Source organism: Pinus tabuliformis, chromosome 5_1 (assembly GCF_031772625.1).
Source record: "Pinus tabuliformis cultivar Carrire ecotype Pingquan chromosome 5_1, CPIR1, whole genome shotgun sequence".
In the NCBI taxonomy this organism is placed as follows: domain Eukaryota; kingdom Viridiplantae; phylum Streptophyta; class Pinopsida; order Pinales; family Pinaceae; genus Pinus; species Pinus tabuliformis.
In genome coordinates, this window is record NC_142305.1 from 239,705,687 (window position 1) to 239,731,461 (window position 25,775).

At 38.0% G+C, this 25,775-nt stretch overlaps 1 protein-coding gene across 2 annotated transcripts in view; it reads right to left on the reverse strand.

Moving 5' to 3' along the window:
- Positions 1 to 15,901: 15,901 nt before the first annotated feature.
- LOC149164297 (uncharacterized) overlaps positions 15,902 to 25,775 on the reverse strand; it is a 229,489-nt gene continuing 219,615 nt past the window's right edge. Inside the window, exons 2-7 of one of the 2 annotated variants that reach the window (XM_089432028.1) lie at positions 22,222 to 22,290; positions 21,587 to 21,688; positions 21,349 to 21,501; positions 20,852 to 20,962; positions 20,563 to 20,706; positions 15,902 to 16,250 (exon numbers count right to left, since the gene is read on the reverse strand). In XM_089432028.1, the coding sequence (XP_089288154.1) occupies positions 16,077 to 16,250; positions 20,563 to 20,706; positions 20,852 to 20,962; positions 21,349 to 21,501; positions 21,587 to 21,688; positions 22,222 to 22,290 (753 nt within the window). In that variant the 3' untranslated portion in view covers positions 15,902 to 16,076. Of the gene's footprint in view, positions 19,664 to 20,562; positions 20,707 to 20,851; positions 20,963 to 21,348; positions 21,502 to 21,586; positions 21,689 to 22,221; positions 22,291 to 25,775 lie in introns of both variants that reach the window. The other variant, XM_089432029.1, reaches the window with a different exon arrangement.

Here is a 25,775-nt window from a genome sequence, read left to right on the forward strand (position 1 = left end):
ATATTTTGCAAATGTGTATATATTTTTATCCATGTACATGGAAATGTTGTGATGATTTATATGTTTTGAGGTGAAATGATGTGGTATGGTTGAATTGTGTATGATACTTATGTAGATTTATGACTTGTGTTTGTCAAAAATTTGATCTTAGACAACTATTAACTATATAAAAAAATTATTAATGTTGTGAAATAATGAAATTATATGAGTGTGATAGAGGAGCATGGTACTCGGAAATATGACACAAGGGAATGCATGTGGAGCTCATAAAGTTATTAACTTTATGCATGAGTGTTTTTGTATATGTAGATTCACCCCCTTAGGTTGGAATAGGTTAGAAGATAGAATCATGGTGGGATTAGAAATCATTCAAGAAGTAGAAAAGCAATTATTCTTGATTTGATCATGATTGAAGGAAGCTCAAGATCGGTAAAAGAGCTATGTTGAGCACATTGAAGGGATCATAACTATGAAGTGAGGGGTCACATCCTTCTATGAGTTAAACCGAAGAAAAGTTCCATAAAATATAGGAAAGGATCCAAAATCTCCCCTTAGTTTGTGGGGCCATTTGAAAATTTGCAAAAGACGAAACCTGTAACATATCACTTCACTCTTCCACCAATATTACATAGTGTGCATAGTATTTTTCATGTATTTATTTTGAGATATTATATTTTACATACATCTTACTCGATTTGAAATAACTGAATCATTTGCAAGTCACAAACAAGGGGGTTTTGAAAGAAAAACCAATATGTATATCAGGCCATTACATCGACAACTCAGGTTTCACCTAGTGGACAAGGTAAAAGTATAATGTGATCTTCATATTCCAAGTTCTACCATTTGGGAGGATGCAACATATATGTGCCTTGAATACCCATTTTTGTTCACTTAAGAAACTTTGGGCCAAATTTTTGTTTCAAGAGGGTACATGTGTAATGCCCCTCTTGCATGAACTTGTCATTCATATTTAGACAATACTTCCTAGTTACATTTTTAATGTGCCCTAGCATACGATTCAAATAATGAATGACATATGATGTTTAGATATATTACCAAATTATATTATGCATGTGTGTGTATATTATTATCTATGCACATGGATATGCTCTGATGAATAAATATTTTGTAATGAAATGATGTCGTATAATTCACTTGTGGATGGTTTATTAGGTGGATTTCTGACTTGTGTATTTCGAAGATTTGATCTTGGACAATTGCAAACTATATTGAAAAATTACTAATGTTGTGAACCAAGGAACTTGTATGAGTGTGGTAGGGGAGCATGGTATGTTGATTTCTGGTAGCATCAGATGTGCTCTAAGTCTCAAATTTTGCAGGGAGGCTTAGACACATGCATTCTCCAATACCCAGAAATCATTTTGGGAAATTCCACCCGGAGACAGTTTTATTAAAATAATTAATTATTTTTAATGTGACCCTAAGTCTAAACTTAGGAAATTAAAATAATTAATGGGTATTAATCTAAACCGTGGGTGAAACTTCTAAAAGAAGACGGAAATCAAGTCCATATGATCCTAGCCATTGATTAGGATCTAATTTGGGTCATTGATTGATCAACGAGAGGATTATAAGAGAAGGCTTAATGGGCACTTGGAGAACACACCAGAGGCAGATACTCAGTTACCCGAGTAAGATCGATTTTCTCATTGGTCGAAGTTCGGCTAGAGAAAATCAAATCAGAGGGAGAGTTGCAGGTGAGAAAGGAGGAGAGGGCATCAGCATCTTTCGAGAGTGTAAGGAAAGAAGACGCGAAGCAAGGAGAGACAACGCAGAAGCAGGTTGATGCAGAAAGAGGCAGCGCAGAGGCAAGTTGACGTTAGGACTGCGTGGGCAATTTGACGCTGGGACTGCGTGGGCATTTTGACGTAGAGGGATGCAAAAGGAATCAGAGGGAAGAGGACTACTTCTCCTGGATCAGAGATTTGTCAGGAAGCGTCTGTAAATTTTCTCACTTCTATTTTTCTAGTTGTATCGTGTACATGAGATTTTGCTGAAGAATAATAAAGAAACCATCATCTGCTGCACCAATTTTCCCACATTGGGTTTTCCAGGGACAGTTGTCCAAAAATAACTGTGTCATTGTGATTGTATTTGTGCTAGTATTTTTTCTTTGCATTTACTTTCTGCAATATTTTAATTGTGAAGGCTGCAGTAGAATATATTTCAATATTTTCCGTAAGAACATTGTGAATAACTTATTTCTAAGATAATCAGTAGAAGAAATAATATTAATCAATGCAGTTGGATTTCTATTTATAAATTTTCACATGGTATCAGAGCTGAGGTAAAGCAGAAGAAAAGAGTCGGAAGACCCAGCGTTGAAGGAAGAAAGGAATTCGAAATTCCTACAGGGGCAGTAATTTGAATCTCCAAGCGGTTTGCGCAGTTCAAGCCAGGAGGATTAGATTTTCGTGGTAAAACTCTCTTTGAGTGAGTCGACAGAGAGGTAATTTTTCCTGATCGAAATCTGTCAGCGGCAAAAGAAACAATGCAACAAAAAATTCAACGAAGAGGGTTTTTCTCAGGTGGGATGCAGTTTTTCCTGCAGCAGTTGTTGGGGCAGGATAGTGTCAGAAATCGACACAAGATGAATACTCAAAGTGTCTCAGAGTTGTCTACTAGATTAGAAGAATAAATTGCATGCCTAGCAAATTTAGTGTCAGCAGATGTTTGGTACATTGATAGCGGGCCTTCAGCTCATATCACTGGAGTACGAGAACATTTCTCGAGCTATCAAGAAGAACAAATGGACTTCCAAATTACTATGGGAAACAAAACGAAATGTACTCCAATAGGGAGACACACCATAGCATTTCAAACGGAAGCAGGGACCAGCATTCGAGCCACCAATGTTATGCGTGTGCCAAGATTAGGAATGAACTTGATTTCAATGTCCCAGTTACAGGACAAGGGATACGATGTATACTTCATAGGAAATAAAGTATATGTCAAGCATCCAAGCCGGAAGAAGAAAAAACAAATTGGGATTTGAAGCAACAAATTGTATACGCAGTAGCTTGAGTCACCAATGGCACTGACAGGCAGCAACTATAATGGTGAAAAGGGACGAAATGAATTATGGCATATGCAAATGGGACACTTACACCATGGAGCACTCAGGATGCTCAAAAAAACCATTACAAGAGTACCAACCCTTAGTAGTGAGCATGATGACTTATGCCGAGGATGCGTGGTAGGGAAGTACGCTAAAACAACTTTTTCCAGAAGTAACAATAGAGCAGAATGTGTATTGGGATTGATACACTCAAATATCTATGGTCCAATGTCCACAAGAGCTCTTAGTGGTGGCGAATACTTCGTCACTTTCATTGATGATCACTCTAGAAAAACCTGGATCTATTTCTTAAAGACTAAGGATGAGGTCTTTGATTGATTTAGAGAGTTTAAGGCTCTCGTTGAAAATATGACAGGGAAAAAGATAAAGGTATTGCATTCAGATAATGGTGGAGAATATACAAACAGAGACTTCACAGATTTATGCGCAAAGGAGGGCATCAAAAGAGAGTGGACAACTCCATATAATCTAGAGAAGAATGGAGTAGCAGAACAGAAAAATAGAACTATTGTTGGGGCGGCCAAAGCTATGTTGTATGATCAGGATCTACCTAAGTATTTATGGGTAGAAGCTTGCAACACAACAATGTATATCTAGAATAGAACTCCTCATAGAGCATTGGGGAAGAAAACGCCCAAAGGGGTCTTCACAGGGAAGAAGTCAGAAGTTAGTCATCTCAGGATATTTGGAAGTGATCTGAAAATGGGGCACTTAGGCTTCTTGTCTAACTTATAAGAACCTCTCCCACTTCCAAAGCTTTAAATATTCCCAAGTCTTATTGATTAACCAATGCGGAATAGATAATATGCTTGACAATGTCGTGTATGCTTATGTTTGTTTTAAACTAATTATATGCTTTAAAATCTATTGTCTGTGTTGTAAGTTGATGTGCTTAAATGGATATATAAATGCATATAACAGTAAACAATGCAGCAATAAACAACCACACATAAACAATAATTTAATTAGGAGTTCACCCACAACTCTTGGGCTACATCTCCATGAGCTCTAGTCAACTCAACTAGGGTCTCTGGGATTGTGGTATAAGTCTTTTTTACAAGCTCTTGGCTCAACTCCTGTTGTTTTACACAGAAACAGTGGGTTCAAACACCATTTTATCCCCTAGCTCTTAAAGTTCTGGCTCTTGGCTTTGGCTCTTGGCTCTGACTCTAGCTCTTTGGCTTTGGCTCTGGCTCTTGCTCTTCGACTCTGGCTCCTTTCTGCTCTCTATCAGTTTACAACCCTCTTGGCTTTTCACTTGACTTCCAAGTGACTCCCTTGGCTGCCTTTTTGCTTTTGCGCTGCCTCTTTTGCCTTAGCTTCCTACTTTGGCTTGGCTTACTCTTGGTTTTAGCAACAAAACCAACAATCCCTCTCTGTATCTGACATTCATGGCTTTTAAGCCAATCGATGATTGTCTGTTCATATTCCCCTTCTCGGGCTCTATGGCTTCACGGCCTCTGTCGCTCGAATCCCCCTCTAAGCATTAGCAATCATTGCTAAACGCCTTCAGGGATGGTGGCCACCTGTTCCGTAACGGAATGGACCTATCAATGTTTGAAATCCCCAGAAACAGTCGTTTTCTATTTACACAGAGAAACGTTGCAAAACAAGGGAAAAATCTGCCAAACATTGTTCATCGGATTTCAAATATTCATAAATCCACACTATATTTCCATCGGGTCTGCCTTTTAATTGCTTATCGCATCTCCACCATTGATCTAGAAGATCTAGATCCAACAGCTGTGGTTCATTTCGGGTGGCCCATGCGTACGGGAGTTAACCGCCCGAAAAGGGTGGTTTTCTCTCTCTGGGGCCTAGACACGTGGCAACCAATGCATGGGCTCGGGCGGAGCCCAGCCAAAACCTCTTACCGCCTTCGGTCCTCCTAAAATCCGCTTGTTTCCTTTGTATTTAAAAAATACATTAAAACATGAAAATCCCATAAAAGTGGCTTTAAACGGAATTGAAATATTATATATTTGCATTAACAAACCCTTTCGAGTCTGGTTTCATCGCATCGGCGCATTTTCTTTTGTTTTTCGTTCATGTAACGAAAATGTGATTTACATTGAAAAAGCCATTTTTCCGGACTTGAAATTTTATACAATCGGGCTCTGAAATCTTATCGGATCCGGCGTTTTCATCGGCATCGGGGGTCGTCGATCGCTAATCGCCGATATCAGCAATCGGAACGTCACTCGGCCAAGGGTTCTATGTATCGCAAACGCCGATTCGTTGATCCGATCATTGGCGATCGGCGATCGCATGATCAGTGTATCGCATGATTGGCGATCGACGAATCGCGTGATCGCAATCACCTATTCCATAGTTCCGATATCACATACGGCGGATCAGAGTTTCCTCCGTCTTCGCGTAAATCCAGCCTTTGCCTTTTTCTGATGTGATTTCCCTTTTTAAGGGTTTTTTGTCATTTTTAGGGGTTTTTGCCTCTTTTTTTCAATGAAACTGGGCATCTTCTGCATGTGATAACTTCTGCATCCTGAGTCCATTTTAGCCCATTCAAGTTGCAGTAGGTTCATAAGAAAAGGATCTCTACAATGGGGCTATTTCCATGAACTTCCTTGGACTTTCATTTTTACTTTGTGAGGACCACTTAGACTTAGGAGTCTATCCAAAATCAATTTTGGATCACACCTTCCCACTAAAAGAACTTTTGGTCTCCAAAAGACTGATATACTAATCTGAACAGTACCTGAGAGTAATAGCACCCCCTTCTTTTAGCCTCCATACACTTGCCTTGCATAGTGCCTCTGAACCAAAGTTTCTGACCACTTCCCTTCTTGGATGGGCTGGTCTTCCCGGGAAGAACTGTCTTCCTCCTTGCCTTCCTGCAGAACTTCTGTTGAAATGCCTACAGAAGGTAGTTTGAATTTCCCTGCCTTGATCATTGATCCAAGGTGGCTCAAACAAATGTGAAGTACACCTACTCCACAAAACTTTCATTTATACCTGTTTAAAAAGCTGCCAACAACAACTGTTAACAACAATAGGTATACAGACAACAACTGGATGGACTAAACTCCCGCTTCAACAAAAGAAACAGATTTCACATCTTGTGAACACCTCCCTATCTTACATCTGCATACAAATGATAGACTAGACAACAAGCCCACAAAACATGCCTTTAAATAAATGACCCTTCAAGTCAAGCATGTAGAAAATGACCATTAGGACTCCTTTCAAAAGATGAACATTTCATCACTATCTCCATCTTGGAGACCAAATCAACTTTTCTCAAGTCAATATTACATCACATGCATGTTTACAACAAAGCAATCAACCCTTTAAGTTAATTACTCATACATGTTCAAATACAAAGAAAACATCAACATCCCTGTGTTCACGCACATCATGCTTATGCATGCATTTCATCCTTCAACGTTCACTTAAGCACACTATACTTTCGAAGCTGAAATGAAATATAATGTTGCAGCAACAAAGTGAGTCTCCTACTCAACCTTTTTCCATTCACCATATTGGTAGACACCTGCAACTTGCATCTCATCAACAAGGAAATGCAAATAGATGCATCAATAGACATGCAATCCTTAATTGGAAAAGAACTCTAACCATTTCTTACCAATCCAGTTCAAAGGGTTTGCCTTTGTCTGCACATCAGCATCAACATGTGAGTCATTTTGAAACACATCATTTACGGAAACTTCCTTTCCATTTTTGCCATCTTTTCTTTCCACTTTCTTCAGCTTTTGTGAAAGCATTGTTGGATTCAGAGTCCAACACCTTTCAGCAAGATGCCCTTGCTTATGGCAGTAAGTACAACACATGTGCATCATCTTGATAGCATGGTTTTCCTTGTCCAATGGACCTTTGGCTCTTTGCTTCTTTTCCTTCAAAAGTTTCCTGTATGTGGCCATTCTCTTCCAACATCTAGAAACATGATGGTTATCCAAACCACAAAAGGAACATACAATTCTCTTCCCATGCTTATGTGGAAATTTACCATGCTTTGCAAAATCAAAAGGAATGTGTTTAGAACCAGATTTATACCTGCCTCTTTCACCTTTATTGCCTTCATGAGGAGGTGAATCAAATGAAAAAGTGACTCCCTTTGGAACACCATCAATCTATTCAAGGTTGTTAGAGTTTCCACAACTCTCTGGTTCAAATGTGTGCTTCTGAACGCCTGCATCCTGCAAGTGATGTTTCAAGCCATTACATTCCTCTTGAACACAATCTTCACACTCTGCAATGTAACTCTTTCTTGGAGCTGTTTCCATGGCCTTCATGGCAGCTTTGGAACTCTCTCCATAAGATTGTCCACAACCAAGACCCAAATACTTAGGCCTTTCTTCAACCATTATTGGTTCAACAATACCTTGTGCACGCTTTCCCAAGCCCTTTCCTTCATAGCCCATCTTGGACATTAGCTTGGAACCTATGCCTCTAGTATGTTTTTGAAAAGAACCAACATAAGCATTCTTAGAAGAATTTGAAGACAAACTGGAATGGTTTACCTCTTCTTCAAGCTGATACTTGACCAGGGCTTCTTGGGCAACAAAGAGATGTGACTCCAACTCATGCATCCTCTTCAGGTTCATATTTGCAATATGAAGTTGGCTTTCCATTTCCTCCAGTCTGTCAGAAAGCATCTGCTTCTCTTCCTCCACGGAATTCAATTGCTCTCTAAGTATGCTACTCTTCCATCCATTCTCATACATTTCTCTCACCTTGCCCATCATAATGAACAAGTCTTGCTTTATGTATTCATCAAAGAGTCTTGTGATGCAAGAGGAATTCGAGGATACACTTGTAGAAGTTGTCATTATGCCAATGAACAAAGAACTTCAAACAAGATTAATGAAGAGCTTATTTAAGCAACCTTTTGCAACAAACCTCTTGTTCTTTAAGGACTACCTTGAGGTCCTTTGTGATAGAAGAATGCCTTCAGCCCTTCTTCTTATTTGTCCTTCCCAAACTGAGCTATCAGTAGCTTTCCCTTTACCTCTGAAAACTCAGAAAATAGTCAGTCTGCAAAACAAGCATACAATCAGCCTCTTGTTGTTCAAGCACCTTTCAGACAAGTAGTCTTTTCTTTGTTAAGCAAGCATTCTAATATAACCTTCTTAAAGGTGTCGTTAACCAAACTTAGGCTCTGATACCACTTGATCTGAAAATGGGGCACTTAGGCTTCTTGTCTAACTTACAAGAACCTCTCCCACTTCCAAAGCTTTAAATATTCCCAAGTCTTATTGATTAACCAATGCAGAATTGATAATATGCTTGACAATATAGTGTATGCTTATGTTTGTTTTAAACTGATTATATGCTTTAAAATCTATTGTCTGTGTTGTAAGTTGATGTGCTTAAACTGATATATAAATGCATATAATAGTAAACAATGCAGCAATAAACAATCACACAAAAACAACAATTTAATTAGGAGTTCACCCACAACTCTTGGGCTACATCTCTGTGAGCTCTAGTCAACTCAACTAGGCTCTCTGGGATTATGGTATAAGTCCTTTTTACAAGCTCTTGGCTCAACTCTTGTTGTTTTACACAAAAACAGTGGGTTCAGACACCATTTTATCCCCTGGCTCTTGAAGCTCTGGCTCTTGGCTCTGGCTCTTAGCTCTTGGTTCTGGCTCTTGGCTCTGGCTCTAGCTCTTCGGCTCTGGCTCTAGCTCTTGCTCTTCGGCTCTGGCTCCTTTATGCTCTCTATCAGTTTACAGCCCTCTTAGCTTTTCACTTGACTTCCAAGTGACTCCCCTGGCTGCCTTTTTGCTTTTGCGCTGCCTCTTTTGCCTTAGCTTCCTACTTTGGCTTGGCTTACTCTCGGTTTTAGCAATAAAAACAACAACCCCTCTTTGTCTCTGACATTCATGGCTTTTAAGCCAATCGGTGATTCTCTGTTCATTTTCCCCTTCTCGGGCTCTCTGGCTTCCTAGCCTCTGTCCGCTTGAATCCCCCTCTGAGCATTAGCAATCATTGTTAAACGCCTTCAGGGATGGTGGCCACCTGTTCCGTAATGGAATGGACCCATCGGCGCTTGAAATCCCCAGAAACAGTCATTTTCTATTTACACAGAGAAACGCTACAAAACATGGGAAAAATCTGCCAAACACTGTTCATCGGATTTCAAATATTCATAAATCCGCACTATATTTCCATCGGGTCCACCTTTTAATTGCTTATCGCATCTCCACCGTTGATCTGGAAGATCTAGATCCAACGGCTGTGGTTCATTTGGGCGGCCCATGCGTACGGGAGTTAACCGCCCGAAAAGGGTGGTTTTCTCTCTCTGGGGCCTGGACACGTGGCAGCGAATGCATGTGCTCAAGCAGAGCCCGACCAAAACCTCTTACCGCCTTCGGTCCTCCCGAAATCCACTTGTTTCCTTTGTATTTAAAAAATACATTAAAACATGAAAATCCCATAAAAGTGGCTTTAGACGGACTTGAAATATTATATATTTGCATTAACAAACCCTTTCGGCTCTGATTTCATCGCATCGACGCATTTTCTTTTATTTTTCGTTCATTTAACGAAAATGCAATTTACATTGAAAAAGCCCTTTTTCCGGACTTGAAATTTTATACAATCGGGCTCTGAAATCTTATCGGGTCCGGCCTTTTCATCGGCATCGGGGGTCGTCGATCATCGATCGTCGAAATCAGCGATCGCAACGTCGCTCGGCCAGAGGTTCTGTGTATTGCCAACGCCGATTCACCGATCCGATCATCGGCGATTGGTGAATTGCATGATCACAATCGCCGATTCCATAGTTCTGATATCGCATATGTGCCTACCTCTGATCTGATCAATCGGATTAGTGGATCGGAGTTTCCTCCGTCTTCGCGTAAATCCGGCCTTTGCCCTTTTCCGATGCAATTTCCCTTTTTAAGGGTTTTTTGCCATTTTTAGGGTTTTTTGCCTCTTTTTTTCAAAGAAATTGGGCATCTTCTGCATGCAATAACTTCTGCATCCTCAGTCCATTTTAGCCCATTCAAATTGCAGTAGGTTCATAAGGAAAAGATCTCTGCAATGGGGCTATTTCCAGGAACTTCATTGGACTTTCATTTTTCCTCTGTGAGGACCACTTAGATTTAGGAGTATATCCAAAATCAATTTTGGATCAGGAAGTGTGGCATATTGTTACATTCCAGACGAGAAGCGCAGTAAACTAGATCAGACTGCAGAAAAGGGATATCTCGTAGGATACAGCGAGACCTCAAAGGCATACATAATCTACATTCCTAGCAGCAGGAAGATTGTAGTGATACAAGATGCAAAGTTCATGGAGGGTAAAGATTTTAGGAAATCTCGTGAGATGCCTACAGAAGATCAGTCAAGAGATGTTAAACTAGTCGAAGAGCAGCAGGGGCAACAAGGAGGATAGGCAGGACGATAGACACCTGGATCGAGTACAGTGACCAGTATTAGTATTTCCTCCAAAGGAGGAAATCCAGATATTTCTCAGCAGATGGAACAACAAGATCGGGAGGAGGAGTTGATTGAGCCTCCCACCACCAGTGGTAGAACCAGCGAAGAAGTACGGAAAACATTGAGGGATGCAGAAGAGTTTGTTGGAGCTCCTAGAACCGAGAAAAGGCAGCATAGACAACCTGACAAATACCAAGGATTGGTAGCTCAGGTTGAAGAACCCTCCAGCTTTTAGGAAGTCGTTCAATACCAAGTGTGGTTGGATGCCATGGTAGAAGAGTACAACTCTATCATGACGAATGATGTCTGGGAAGTAGTACCTAGACCAGAGGATATATCAGTTGTAGGATCACGATGGATCTACAAGATCAAGTATGATGTAGATGGCAGTACAAAGAAGTACAAGGCTAGGTTCATGGCCAAGGGGTACGCTCATAAAGAAGGAATAGGCTATGAAGAGACCTTTGCCCTAGTTGCTCAATACACCTCTATCAGATCCATTATATCCCTAGCAACTCAAATGGGATGGGAGATTCACCAGATGGATGTCAAGACAACATTCTTGAACAAGGTGATAGAAGAGGAGGTGTATATAGAACAACCCAAAGGCTTTAAAACTCATAACTCATGTTTGTAGACTAAAGAAAGCCCTATATGGGCTCAAGCAAGCACCCAGAGCATGGTATGGCCAGATTGATAGTTACTTGCAGCAGTTGGGATTTGTCAAAAGTGATGTTGATCCCAATCTCTACTACTTAATGCTAGAGAATGAGCCATTTATTCTGGTATTATATGTGGATGACTTGTTTTTAACAGGGTCGTCTAGGCTCATACAGGATTGCAAGAAGAATCTTGAAGCTGAATTCGACATGAAGGACATGGGGTTGATGCATTATTTTCTAAGGTTGGAAGTTTGGTAGAAGAATGGGGAGATCTTCCTTGGGCAAGGAAGATATGCGACAGAGATTCAGAATGCAGGATTGTCGACCCATGGCTACTCCCATGATCACCAACTGGAAGAAAATAGATGCATCAAGAGACAAGGAAGTGGACCCCACCTTGTACAGACAACTCATTGGGTCACTCATGTATTTGGTCAACACTAGGCCAGACATTTGCTTTGTTGTCAACACTCTTAGTTAGTTCGTGGTGGAACCAAAAAGGGTGCATTGGTCGACAACTATACACATTCTCAGGTATGTGTGTGGAACAGTCAAATATGGGTTGAAATACTCCCGAGGGGAGAATGTCAGATTGAATGGGTTCTCAAATGCAGATTGGGCAAGTAGTCCAGTAGACCAAAAAAAGTACCTCGGGGTAATGTTTTAGTGTTGGATCAAGGATGATATCTCGGTGCAGCAGGAAGCAAAAGTCGACAGCTCTAAGCTCAACTAAAGCGAAATATATGGCAACTAGCACAACTACATGCGAAGCTATATGCCTTAGAAAAATGCTTGTGAGCTTGTTCAGGAAAAGGATGGAAGCAACTAGGGTTGTGATAATCAGAATTGTATCAAACTCTCCGAGAATCCAGTATTTCATGATCAGTCAAAACACATTGATATCAGATGTCACTTTATCGGAGACTGTGTTCAGCGTACGGCAGTACAGCTATAATATGTCCCCAAAGGAGGAGATCAGGTTGCAGACATACTCACAAAGGCTCTAGGAAGAGCTAAGTTCATTCAGTTTAGAGAGCAGGTGGGTATGGTAGAGAATTTGTTTCAATAGCAGAAACAGGTGATTTCTCAGTTAAAGTAGTAGGGGGAGTTGCAGTACAGATGCGGTGTTGACAATGGTAGGGTCAGCAACAGTACAGATGCAGCATTTGCGCAGTGGTTGGTGGACAACATGTCAGACATCAACATCGCAGAGGCAGATGTTACAGCACAGAGTAATGCTTCGGCAGGTTGCATTGCTAGAGCACATTCCTTGCTAAGAGGGAGTGTTGATTTCTAGTAGCAGCAAATGTGCTCTAAGTCTCAAATTTTGCAGGGAGGCTTAGACACATGCATTCTCCAATACCCAAAAATTGTTTTGGGAAATTCCATCTGGAGACAGTTTTATTAAAATAATTAATTATTTTTAATGGGATGTAAGTCTAAACTTAGGGAATTAAAATAATTAATGGGTATTAATCTAAACTATGGGTGCTAGAAGAAGGCGAAGATCAAGTCAATATGATCCTAGCCATTGATTAAGATCTAATATGGGTCGTTGATTGATCAACAGGAGGATTATAAGAGAAGGCTTGATGGGAACTTGGAGAACACACCAGAGGTAGATACTCAGTTACCAGAGTAAGATCGATTTTCTCACTGTTCGAAGTTCAACAAGAGAAAATCGAATCAAAGGGAGAGTTGCAGGTTAGAAAGGAAGAGAGGGCATCAACATCTTTCGAGAGTGCAAGGCAAGAAGACATAGCGTAGGGAGAGACAACGCAGAAGCTGCTTGACACAGTAAGACGTAGCGCAGAGGCAGGTTGATGTTGGGACTGTGTGGGCAGTTTGACGCTAGGCCAACGTGGGAAAATTGACACAAAGGGACACAGAAGGAATTAGAGGGAAGAGGAGTACTTCTCCTGGATCAGAGATTTGTCGGGAAGCGTTTGTAAATTTTCTCACTTCGGCTTTGTTGGTTGTATCTTGTACATGAGATTTTTCTAAAGAATAATAAAGAAACCCTTATCTGCTGCACCGGTTTTCCCACATTGGGTTTTTCTGGGGACGATTGTCCAAAATTAATTGTCATTGTGATTGTATTTGTGCCAGTGTTTTTTCTTTGCATTTACTTTCTGCAATATTTTAATTGTGAAGGTTGCAGTAGAATATATATCAATATTTGTCGTAAGAACATTGTGAATAGCTTATTTATGAAATAATAAGTAATTTTTCTAAAGAATAATAAAGAAACCCTTATCTGCTGCACCGGTTTTCCCACATTGGGTTTTTCCGGGGACGATTGTCCAAAATTAATTGTCATTGTGATTGTATTTGTGCCAGTGTTTTTTCTTTGCATTTACTTTCTGCAATATTTTAATTGTGAAGGTTGCAGTAGAATATATTTCGATATTTGTCGTAAGAACATTGTGAATAGCTTATTTATGAAATAATAAGTAGAAGAAATAATATTAATCACTGCAGTTGAATTTCTATTTAGAAATTTTCACATGGTACTTGTCAATATGACCCATGGAAAGGAATATATGTTGAGATAATAAAGTTATTTACTTGATATGGAAGTTTTTATGATTAATCCTTCAAAAAAATTATTCAACAAAACTCCTCACAAAATTTCCAACCACAAATAGAGAGTGATACTCTTTAAATAGAGTTTAGCTCCATCTCATATTACAATAAAATAATATTTGTTTTCCTAGACCCACTAATTCCCCCAAGAAGAATAACAAAATAATCATGGAGATTTCTAGATCTAGATTTTCCTCCAAGGAAAACAATACGATTATGCTCTCACACAACCAAATCCATGAAACAAGTCAAACAATATAAAATAATGAGAGTGGTTATGCCATGTAACATCCTCCAACAAGATAAACTCAAGAAGGGTGAGACAAGTTAGGTTTTTTTATCAACTAAAAACCCCTAAAATAGCAAGTAGCATCTTCCTAGATGTCCTCCAAAGTCAACATCAACATAAATTATGGTATGAAATCCCCAAATGTGATCTAATACATGTGTAGACTCTCCAAGGTAGACATCTCAATCATCTAGAGTGAGCTCCAAGGTGATAACTAGCATCAAAATACTTCAACAAATCCATGTATGGAGGGGATGGCAACATCAAGTGATCAACAAATTTCCCTTGCTACATCATATGTGCTATAGAACCCATCCCCATCACATTTGTGGATCCTCCAAATGGGAGATTCCATTAATCAGTGCAAATGAGGCTCCCACAAGCTAGGCGTCCCATCAAGCATGTGTGAAAGGTGTGCCATGAACCAAGTAAAGTCCCCATAAATGGCAAGCGTAGCTCCATAGGTAAGACACACCATAAATAGGCATGGAAAAAATGTGCAAATAAGGGATGCCCTACTAGAAATAGCAATGGAGACTCACCAAATAGTGGGATGCCTCCTCAACTAACAGCATAGCACAATCTCTAATATGCAACAACCCTCAAGAAATGCGCAAATGGGTATGTACAAGGAAGGAGTCAACAATCAACTAACAACCCTTAATCTACATGTAAAGTGGTTACAATATGCAACTAACTCCATGCATGAGGGGGAGACCCCATATTAGGTAATAAAGTAATGTGATAAATGGGTAGATACCTAAACATGTGTGAAAATAGGGGCAAAGCTCCACATAATACCATAGTCCGCATCACAATAACCAAATACAAGTGTGAAACCAAGCCCAATAAGCTAGGTCACTCATGCAATAAGCATCCATCCAATAAAGTCAAAGTAGCCATTAAAGGGCTAAAACAACCTCTATAAAAATTGAACAAGTGACTAGGGAATTCATAAAAGACAACTTAAAACACATCCAGTCATGCCAAAATAAACCTTGAAGTGCCAAGAAGGTGCTTCATCATGCAAAGGAAAGGAACATGGGAGGATAACCATAAGGTATCACAATGAACCCAACAAGGAGAAGTGAGTCACCACCACCAAAACACCATCCAATCAAATAGAAGTAGCATCTTCAAGCGTATGTGTAAGCCAAAACTATCATGAATAGAGGAAACTCCATGGTGTGTATCGTATGTCCATCAAATGCTCCATATAAGTCACCCTAAAATCCTATCATGTGATGAAAATCACAAGTTTACTCCTTAGAAAATATGAGGGGTAACAATTACAAAAGGATGAATTCTCAATGACATGTCATGGTTTCAATGTCAAATACATTAATGAAATTTAAAAAACATTTCTACATGTTAGTTGACAAAGATGTTGAGTAGATGATGTTGAGATAAAGTTTGATCAAGGGGACTCAAGTAACATGTTATCAAAGTAGTTATTATTAGTGATAAGTGACAAAGCATGCTCAGCCTTCAAATCCCTAACCATAAAGAAAAACAAAATCTTATTTTTTTGTGATTTGCTTTATACCAATATTTTTTCCTAAAATTAACATATTAATATCCAACTTTGATGGTGTCACTATCTGTGCCTAGCGATTTGCATATGAGATATGGAGCCCTTTGATTTTTAGGTGTATATCCTAATGAAGTATAACTGAAAAATATCGAAGGTATTTCTCTAATCTGATTTCATGAGATGATGTGTTTGTTATAGGTGTTAACAATTTTATATTTCTTTAGTCTTATTTCTTGAGAAAATGTGTTTGTTGTATGTAGTAACAAGGCTGTGAAATATGGAAGCTTTGCAACATTCACTATAGTAAATACAATGTCCAATTCTTGTGATAATAAAGCCTTTAAATAAATTGTTTACACAATTCCCATCAATGTTATGATGTCAATATAATACAAGGATCAATCTCCTTCTTCATGAAAAAGATTAAAATCTGTAATCTATCTACTAAAGAATGGAATGTTGGCATGTTTCATATTATTTCAAAGACTCCTTATTGAAATTAAATTCATCAATGAGCCTCCCAAACCAACCTTTATTTGCAATATTTCCTTTCTTCTCTTTCAGGATGTCTTGGAGCCTTTTATACGAGGGCTTTTCCTTTTCAAGTGCGACACATTCAACTTCACCTCCTTTATTTATAACAAAAACCTACAGATCCCAAGCAAAGGCAAGACATGATAAATGATGGTTGAAAAATACGACATTCCATACGAATTTCAATAATGTGTTTACTACTGCATAAAATAATTGTCCAAGGTGAAAAAGGTAAAACTACCTCCTTCCTATTTTTAACATGATATAGAAACACCATTCTAAAACTCAATTTCTGTGATAAAAAATAAGAATATCATTTCCATTGTTTCATTAAAATGTTAATCCAATATCATCTGTATTTAACATTATGAAACTCTTTAATCATGTACTTTTGTGAAAAAACATTAAAGCCTCACATGAAACAAAAAATATAAACATGGTTCCCATTTTTATGAAAGAGTGGTTGATAATTCATACCTAGTAAGAAAATGGCTTGTCAAAGCATCATTGTAAAAATGGAATGCAATGATGCTAAATGGGTGAGGTGGAGTAATAAATCAAGATATTGCACATTAACAAACCTAGAATTGGAATTGCAAGTTCCCTCTACAAAGGTGATGCGGCAACAAATCAAGATATTGTACATTAACAAACCTAGAATTGGAATTGCTAATCCTCACAAGGGAACTAGCATAAGAAACCTGCATAGGGGAAGCAATGAAGTTGGAAATCTAGACATCCAATAACACTCAAAAACACAAAGAGAGGAAGAAGATTGGAAAGGTAAATTAACGGCTTGGTCACCAATGTTCCAATTTCATTTTTTTCTCATTAGCAATGTATCAATGTAATGGAATATGGAAGTTTTTAGTCCCCTTGGGATTATTAAAATTCTCGTGACTCAATTGAAACAAAAAATCCATTGAAAACAACACAAGACAAGTAGAACCATATGACGATTTAAAAAGAAAAAATACTTCTAAATTTAACAACATTGTGCATAACATAATTTTCCTCTCGAAAAAAAATTATAAAGTGTCACTTCTAATTAAATACTATGCACCATGAAAATTGGAACAACAATAAAACTCCTAATGCTATATGATATGAAAACATGGGGCATATCTCTTGCAGAGGTTATCAATCAAGTGCCAAAGTGCTCTAGATTTTGTGCAAGATCATGAAACTTTTGTCCTTGTCATAGAAGGGCCAAATAGGGGGGAGGACACCAATTTCGGCAATCCAAAGACCCAGAGCTTATCTCTAACATACTAAGGAAAGAAAAAGAAAGACTTCTTAGCCTCCACTTGGGCATTCCAAATTTTGCTCAACCCATCTAGTTAGATAAAGAGATTAAAACTAATAGTCTATTAATTTAACTTCTCAATCAAATCCATTTTACAAATCATCAACACAATAAAGAAGGAGAATACTTCATTGAAGCTATGGAAAGGCTCAACACTAATCCTTGTAACACTTGATGCCATGAATGATGTCTCAAAGACAGAGAGTGTCTAGATTGTATCCTTCAACTTTATTTAAGACTAGCCTAGATCAATCTTAACTCTAGATTTATCCCTCAAGGTGCAAACTTTTTCAATACTTTATTAATTTAATTTCTCAATCAAATCCATTTTATCCAACCATCTATATAATGAAGATGGAGAAAATTTGGTTGAAGCTATTGAATGGTTCAACACTAATCCTTCCACAATTTGATGCCATAAGAGATATCTTGAAGCTAGAGGGTGTTTTGATGTTAAATTTCTAAGTCCATATTTGATTTAATATTTCTAGTAGATTATTAAGCCAGAAAAATAAATCTGAATTTACGAATAAGAAATACACTGTAATTTTACCTTGAATTTTCAGTAGAAGCAAACACAAGAAATAATTCTCGCACAGAAATTTACCCTCCAACTACACTTTATTTATCAGAACAGTGAGGGATCCTTAATTGGGAAAATGACCCATAGAGAAAATATAGACTTTACAACAATTAAACTTGGTTGAACTCAACCCCCCAAAAAACCCCAAACTACAGAGAAGCATACCTGCACGTTGTTGTACAGATTCTAGGAAAAATATGGACTTAGTTGTATGGCCTGTACAACCCTCAACTTACAGGATCTCATTCCCAATGATTTATACAAGCAGCTTACAGGAAACACACACTTTCATTAAGACTGAAATTGGGATATAGCCAATACAGATAGATGGTTTTTTATCTTCAAGGTCCTCTAAAGGCGAGAAGAGAGCATACACCAATCTATTTTACAGACATTGATCAAATGGACTACTCTTTCTGAGAATTACAAACTCAAGACTTAAGGACTCCAAAATTCAAAGATTCTTATGACTCTCTATGAGCTTTCCCGGATACAATGCCCCAAATGAAAGCCTTGGAGGTCTATTTACACAATTTGAGAGTCGGCTTAGAACTTTCAAGAACTATTGTTACCAGATTCCTATTTTATTTACTTTTGAAATGGAAGACAGTATTGGACGGACTATCTGATATTATCTCGTCCCTTACTTGGTCATCATGACATATGGGGACCTGTCTGTACTCAAAAGTCTGATACAATCTTTGTTTACACTGAAGTTTTATATCAGACGACCGACAAAATCGACAATACACAATGGAGCAAGGTTACTTGGGAGTGGGAGCGGGAGCAGGGAGCGGGAGCAGAAGCGAGAGTGGGTAGCGACATTTTCAAAAGCTCCCGGTTCGAGAGCAAATCAGGGTGAATTTTTATATAATATATATTTGTATATATTTTGATGCATATATGTCAACAAAAGCATGTAGAATGATGAATTAGATCTAAAAAGCATAAAAACATGGATTGAACCATATAACATCAATCATCTAGAAGTTATAATCTTCATCAACCACGTCCAAAAGTTAGTAACATACAACATATTGAGTCTCATGATTCATCAATCTTAAAGTTTCAAGCTTTCAAAATTCGATATATAACATTTATCATCATTGATCACAAAAATTGTAACTTGTAATTGTAACCATTACCATTACCAAGAAACCAAACGACAACAAAGAATATGTAGTATGAAATGAAATTTTCAACTTTCAACTTTCACGAAGCATCATATTCATAATTCATTACCAATGAGTTATAAATGCCAACTTCAAACTTCAAACTTCAATTGTCATATATTGTTTACAAAAAATACCATAATAAATATGAAAGATTCAATAGTTATAAAAATTACTAGAAACTAGAAAAGATAAGTAAATATATTATCTACTACTTGACCCTCTTGCCACTAGAAATTTCTAATTTCTTGTCAAATGCTTTATTGGGAGTCTCCTCTTGCATAGTCGAACGACCTTGGTGCTCCTAATTAAATACAAGTTCCATACCTTAGTACCCTAGGTGTTATTGATTATTGGGAGTCTCCCATGCATATAGGGCTTGGTGCTCTTGATTAAATACAAGGTCTATATCCTAGTACATGAAAAAAACCAGTGGAACCGTTGCAATCCACCCAACCCTGAAATCCTGAAAAAATGATGTCTGTTGGATTTTGAGTGAGATCTAAAATTCTACTTTCTCCATATGAAATTCAATGAGGTCGGAACCACTCTCAAACATCCTAAGTCATTTCATGGTAATGTAAAAAATTTAAGTAAAAAGACGAAAATGAAAGATAAAGGAGAATGAAATTTTACTTAAACATTACCATGAACTGCATATCAACACTAGGGCCAAATTCTTGTTTCCAATATTCAATAGCTCCCTCTATCACTATTGAATTGGCAGGGAACGAATTTTTTTTAGGGAGCACACTCCTGGGAGTTGATTTGTGGTAGTATTGGATGTGCTCTAGTCATGAAAATTGGTAGAGAGGCTAAGGCATATAATATCTCCAAGACCCAGAAATGGTTTGGGGAAATTCCACCCGGTTGGAGAAATAGTAAAATACTTAATATTTTTAATGGGGTTCCTAAGTCTAAACTTACGAAAATTAAAATATTAATGGGTATTAATATAAAACAGAGTGAGAATGTTCTAAATGACATGGATCAAGCCAAATCTAATCTTAGTCATTGATTAGGGACTTAATCTCGGTCATTGAAGACTCAACAGGAAAAGTATAAGAGGAGGCTTGAGGGTCAGTTGGAGACACACCAAATTGATCAGTCAGTTTGATTTTCTAGAGCGGGGTTTGCTGGAGTCGGATTAACCATAGATGGAAAGGTAACCAATAGGTATTAGAGTTTACTATGAGAAGAAAGCTAGGATCTATAACAAACATCATGAGCAAAGTTTGGAATACAAGACACACACAGATAATCAAAGTTGAATATTATGAGAAACAGGAAATAACGATAATTACCCATAGCTCTGTTATTTGCACTCATAGAACTTATTTACAAAGTAACTTAGGAGAAACAAACCTGCCAAAGTCCAGGATAGCTCTTTAATAAGCGCACATCTTCCCCCAAGATGCGGATTTGTTTCAGGAAGTATACATTTGAAAAACTCTGAACAAACTTCTCCCTTTGCTTTCGTTGGTCACCAAATCCAAAATCAGAGATTACCTATCAAATACAAGCATGTGATCCATGGTAAACGCATGAGAGAGTTAATAGTTTTATCACATAGATCGTGAAGATTCACATGATAAAATATTCTTGTTTCGGCTAGAAAATTGATTCAAGAACTGAAGTTCACAATTATAAGCACCTGTCCAGCTTGCCATTGAGGGTTTAAAAGTAATAAAGGGCGATCAGCAACTGTAGTCAAATTCTCAATGGTTGCTAAAGATTCTGCAGTTGGGAACAGCACTAGTGCAATCTGTAACAATGCAAAACAATATTTGAGTGTCTACAAGAAAAGTAGATAGATAGAGAACCAGACACAAAGAAATTGAGGTTTGACTCCAGAAGATCATTCTGCAATAGTAATCTAAAATGATAAAGGTTCCCCTGACAAGCTATACCATCTACATGCAAAATATATAGAATTTGCATTGCCAAACTAGTTAACATGTTCGATGATTACTTTAAAGACTAGCAATCATGATAGATCATTTTGTGATTTTTCATGCACATACAGACATTTTAAAATCATAGAATAAATTAGCCATATCTAAACCATTCTCAATTTTTTCTCCCAGTTACACGATGCTGCTTGCAAATTCAAGTTAAAGAACAAATTGCTGATGAATGTTTAAAGCATACCTTGTCTTTTTCCCATACCCCAGTTGCATCACCCTCGTCTAAGAAATACTTTCGATATGAACTATCATCGTTGACAACTTCATCTTCAACTATACCATTCAATAGGGACGATACAATAGGAACTGCAGCCTTGAACTGCTGTTGAATTCCACCCTACTGGCACAAAAGAACGATAAGACAATATTGTAGACCTTGTCATCTAAGGTCTATCTCAAACATGCGACTATAGAGCACTTACAGGCCAATCATCAAGGTCAGTTGCTCCAATCAGTGGAAGAAGAAACTCCAGCTGTAGCCTAGTCAATCCATCTCCAATAGCATACCTGCATGCTAACTTAGCCTAATTGGTACAAAGAAGTAACTGCAGCCATAGTTAGTAAGAATGAAGCTATGAACCTGTTTGCCACATCAAATGTTCACTTTCACCACATTCACACATACAAAAATATTTGTTGGCATGTATCTCATGAAAATGTTACCTAGAATCTTGAAAGAAAAATAATGGCAAAAAAACCTTAGTATAATGAAAACCGACTGCTGATAAGGCCAACCAACTGCATATTTGACTTCAAAATTTGAGAATAATCCATATTCAGTCTCACTGCTTCAGTCTTTATATAGAGTAATTAAGTTCTAATAAGTCCATGGACAAAGTATTTAACATATAATACGTTTACTACTTTTAAGGCAGATAAATATGGTATCCAGTTGTATGTCTTTTCCTTCAAACCAAACCTTCAAACTCGCATATATTAAATATATAATCAGTGGTCACCTACACAACTGAACACAGTAATAATCGTTCAAATTGATCCAAGTATTATGGAGAAAAAATTCAAAGTACAAGTCACAAAGGATTGGTTCGAAGACTACCTGATCCACACTCTGTTCAAGAGTGACTGGCAATGAGCACTGTATTCTCCTTTGGGCAGTACCTACAACCTACGCAAGATAATAATGCGTTATGAAAATGAAGAGTTACAGTTATCACCGTAACTTGCTGGAAGGAAGAACATATAATTTAGGAAAACAAAACTCTTATGCGTGACATTCTCATTCTTATTGTAGAAGAAAGAATATCAAATTTCCTGAAGTGTTGTACTGTAATAGGTCATGCTAATTCTGTCCGTAATATGGTAGAATGATATCAAATAAATCTAAAGATGGGAAAAGTGACTTTTATGTGTTTAGTACACCCTGGATCTGGAGGCGAATACACGTCCTGTACTAATCCGCATCCAATCCACCAGCAGAACTGCGGATCCGAAAATCAGATCAGCAGTTCCGTCTTTTTTTGGCAATTCCTAGAAAATCGGATCCATGGGACCCCGATCTATGTTTCTTTCAGCAGGATCTGCGTTTCCAAAAAGGATCGGCCATGGATTTCGAGCAGATCTGTTGCGGATCGTAAGCGGATCCGTTGCAGATCGTAAGCGGATCCAGAGGAAGGGAGATGGTTCTGAGGACTTTTTTTTTATTGTTTTTTTGGACTTGAATTGGGTTTTCAAACTGTTATGTGAGGAATTATGCTTCCCGAACACTCCCCAGGTGCCCCCTTGATGCTCCTAAGACGCTTCCTAGATGCTCCCTAATCGTAATGTTAAATTCTTAAAGTAAAAGGAATCATCCTTTTACTTAAATTTTTAACATTACCATGAAATGACTCGAGATGTTTGAGAGTGGTTCCAACCTCATCAGATTTCATATGGGAAAATAGAATTTCATATCCCATTCAAAATTCAGCAGACTTAATAGTTTTCAGGATTTCAAGATCAATGGAATTGTGGCATTTCAGTATATTATATTGTTGAAATATGTAACTAGGTTTGGTCTTCATAATGTCTATTGCAATCATGATTTTATGTATTTGATATTAAAGAGAAAAGAAATTTATTATTGCCATTCTTGAGGCATGGGTTTCATACTCAAGATAAATTTTTTTCTAGGTCAAGAACCCATTGAATTTTTTTCTAGGTCAAGAACCCATTGAGTGCTTCTAGGTTTGTCATAGAATTATGAAGTCAAAAGAGTCATTGTCATACATGTAAGACCCCTTGGTCATGTTGTATCTTGTAAAGCCAAATGTCATAAAGACCCTCCAAGGCATTGTCAAACAAGTTGGCCTTCATAAGTGGACGAGTTGACCTCCAAGCAGCTATTCGACCTAGAAGAGAAGTCTATATATAAGAGGCATGGACCTCACTTGAAGATCATCCACTCGGCTCTCAAGAAGTTCGATCAAAGCAAGGAAGAAGACCAAAAGAAGAGTGAAATAGAGGAGAAGAAACTTGGATAAGAGAAACGAAATTTTTGGATCTGTTTTCAGCTATTCCTCTTCATACATGTGAGATCTAGGGCATCATCTTGCTGCATCTAGAACGAATTAGACAAGACGAGTTAGGGCACCAAAAGGGTCTACTTTGCAAGCTAAATCCCAAAGAAGGAAGAACCAATTCAAGTGAAGGAGAAGGAAGAAATCACCATCTTATCCACACGTGCAAGAACTAGGGTTTCTACAGCCGCTGAAAGTTGTGGGGGTTGAATTTGTTGGACAAGTTGTTGGGGTTAAAGTTGTTGGGGTCAAAATTGTTGGAAAAGTTGTTGGGGTCGAAGTTGTTGGGGTTGAAGTTGTTGGAAAAGTTGTTGGGGTCAAAGATGTTGGAGAAGTTGTTGGGGTCGAAGTTGTTAGAAAAGTTATTGGAACCTGTGAAAATTGACTTGGTCTTGGAGGGGTCTTTGACAAGGGTCTTAGGTCTTGGAGTTCGTCATTTGAAGTTAAATAAGAAGAGAAGAATTCTTGTGGGTTTCCTCTCAAGAAGAGAGGTTTTGGCCCTAGCTTGCAGCGTACATTTTGTGTCCTCTTCAATGTTGCACGACTCGTACTCATATAAGACTCGTCATGCTATTGACTCGTCGACTCGTATAAGACTCGGGAACAACCCATATAAGACTCATCAAAATACAAAAAAACGTTAAAATATGGTAAATTTTAAGCACAAAAAGGAAACTAATGACAATTCCAATCCTTATAGGTTATAAAAACCACAATATATGCAATAATTCTTAACATCATCTCATGTATATAAAAGTACAACATAACATATTCTATTTTTGCAAGCAAAACATTTAGATACTGAATAAGAAAATGACTCATGATTCCATAGTTAAAATAAAAAATATCAGCAAGTTCAAAATTCAAATACATATGTCATAAATGATAAATGATTGTCTCATAACAATCTTTCCGGCATTTAGGATCACTGGCCATCTAAAAACCAGCAAACAAATCAATGTGAAAAGTGCCCAAAATGATTTTGGAACACTCACAATTGTTAGTGTACAAAACCCAAAAAACACCAAGTGAAATGATAGAATGAAAGATATCAATTTCTACACTATGCAACTAAGGAAAAGCCAAAGTAACTTAACTTTTTCATAGCTGATTTTATTGTTGTTAGGACAACAGCTAATTTAACCTTCAAATACTAGATTTAGCAATGAAAATCTTCAAAATCAAACTACGAGATATTGAAGAGAATTTTATGGAAAGAAAAGAAGGAAATATCTTGGAGAAATCTTCAAAGGATTGGAGGTAAAACTTGGTGCAAGATGGGAATGAGCTTCTTTTGTATTTGAAGATGCGTGCTCCAACTGAGGAGGATCCCAAGTCTTTAAATTTTGAGGCATTTACTATTCCTTAAAATCTTTGCCAAGAAAAATTATTATTAGATAGGTGCCCCCTACACATGAAACCTTGAAAATAAGTCAACGAACCGAGATGAACATATAATTTAGGATTTCGAAGTATAAGAAAAAGAAATAGAGCAGCGGAAGAAGAAGAAAGATGTTTCAAAGATCAAGTGCTTCTAATGTGGTGAACTTGGTCACTACGCTACACAGTGTCCTCTCAAGAAGAAGGACAAGGATGAGAATCATGATCTGAAGGTTGCATCCACAAAGATCAAGGAGGAAGAGTTTTCCATGGTTGCCCAGATACATCCAGGGGAGAGGTGGGGTGATCTAGAATTGTAGTTCGAAAGAACTGCAGATGGGCAAGATCCTTGAGGAGTCCACCTCTTGGATCAATACCTTGCTACAAGAGCCTAGATCAAAAGTAGCAAGATGGACCAGTGTCAGTTGATGCAAAGGAGTGCCAGAGTGACAGTTGTAGTGGCTAGGACCACCAGAGACTGAGCAACGCGGAGCAGAGTTGGCAACGGTGCAGTTGGCACAATGCAGAGTCAGCAACAACACAAAGGCTTCAGAGGGTCAGTGCAGAGACTAGCAGCAGTCAAAACTCTAGCAACAAATGCATCATGTTGAACACCTATTCAGTAATTTTGGATGCTTTTCCAATGCTGATGCAGTAGCAGCAACAATTGGAGAAGGTTGCAGTGCAAATGCAGTGTTGGCAGTTGTAGTGCCAG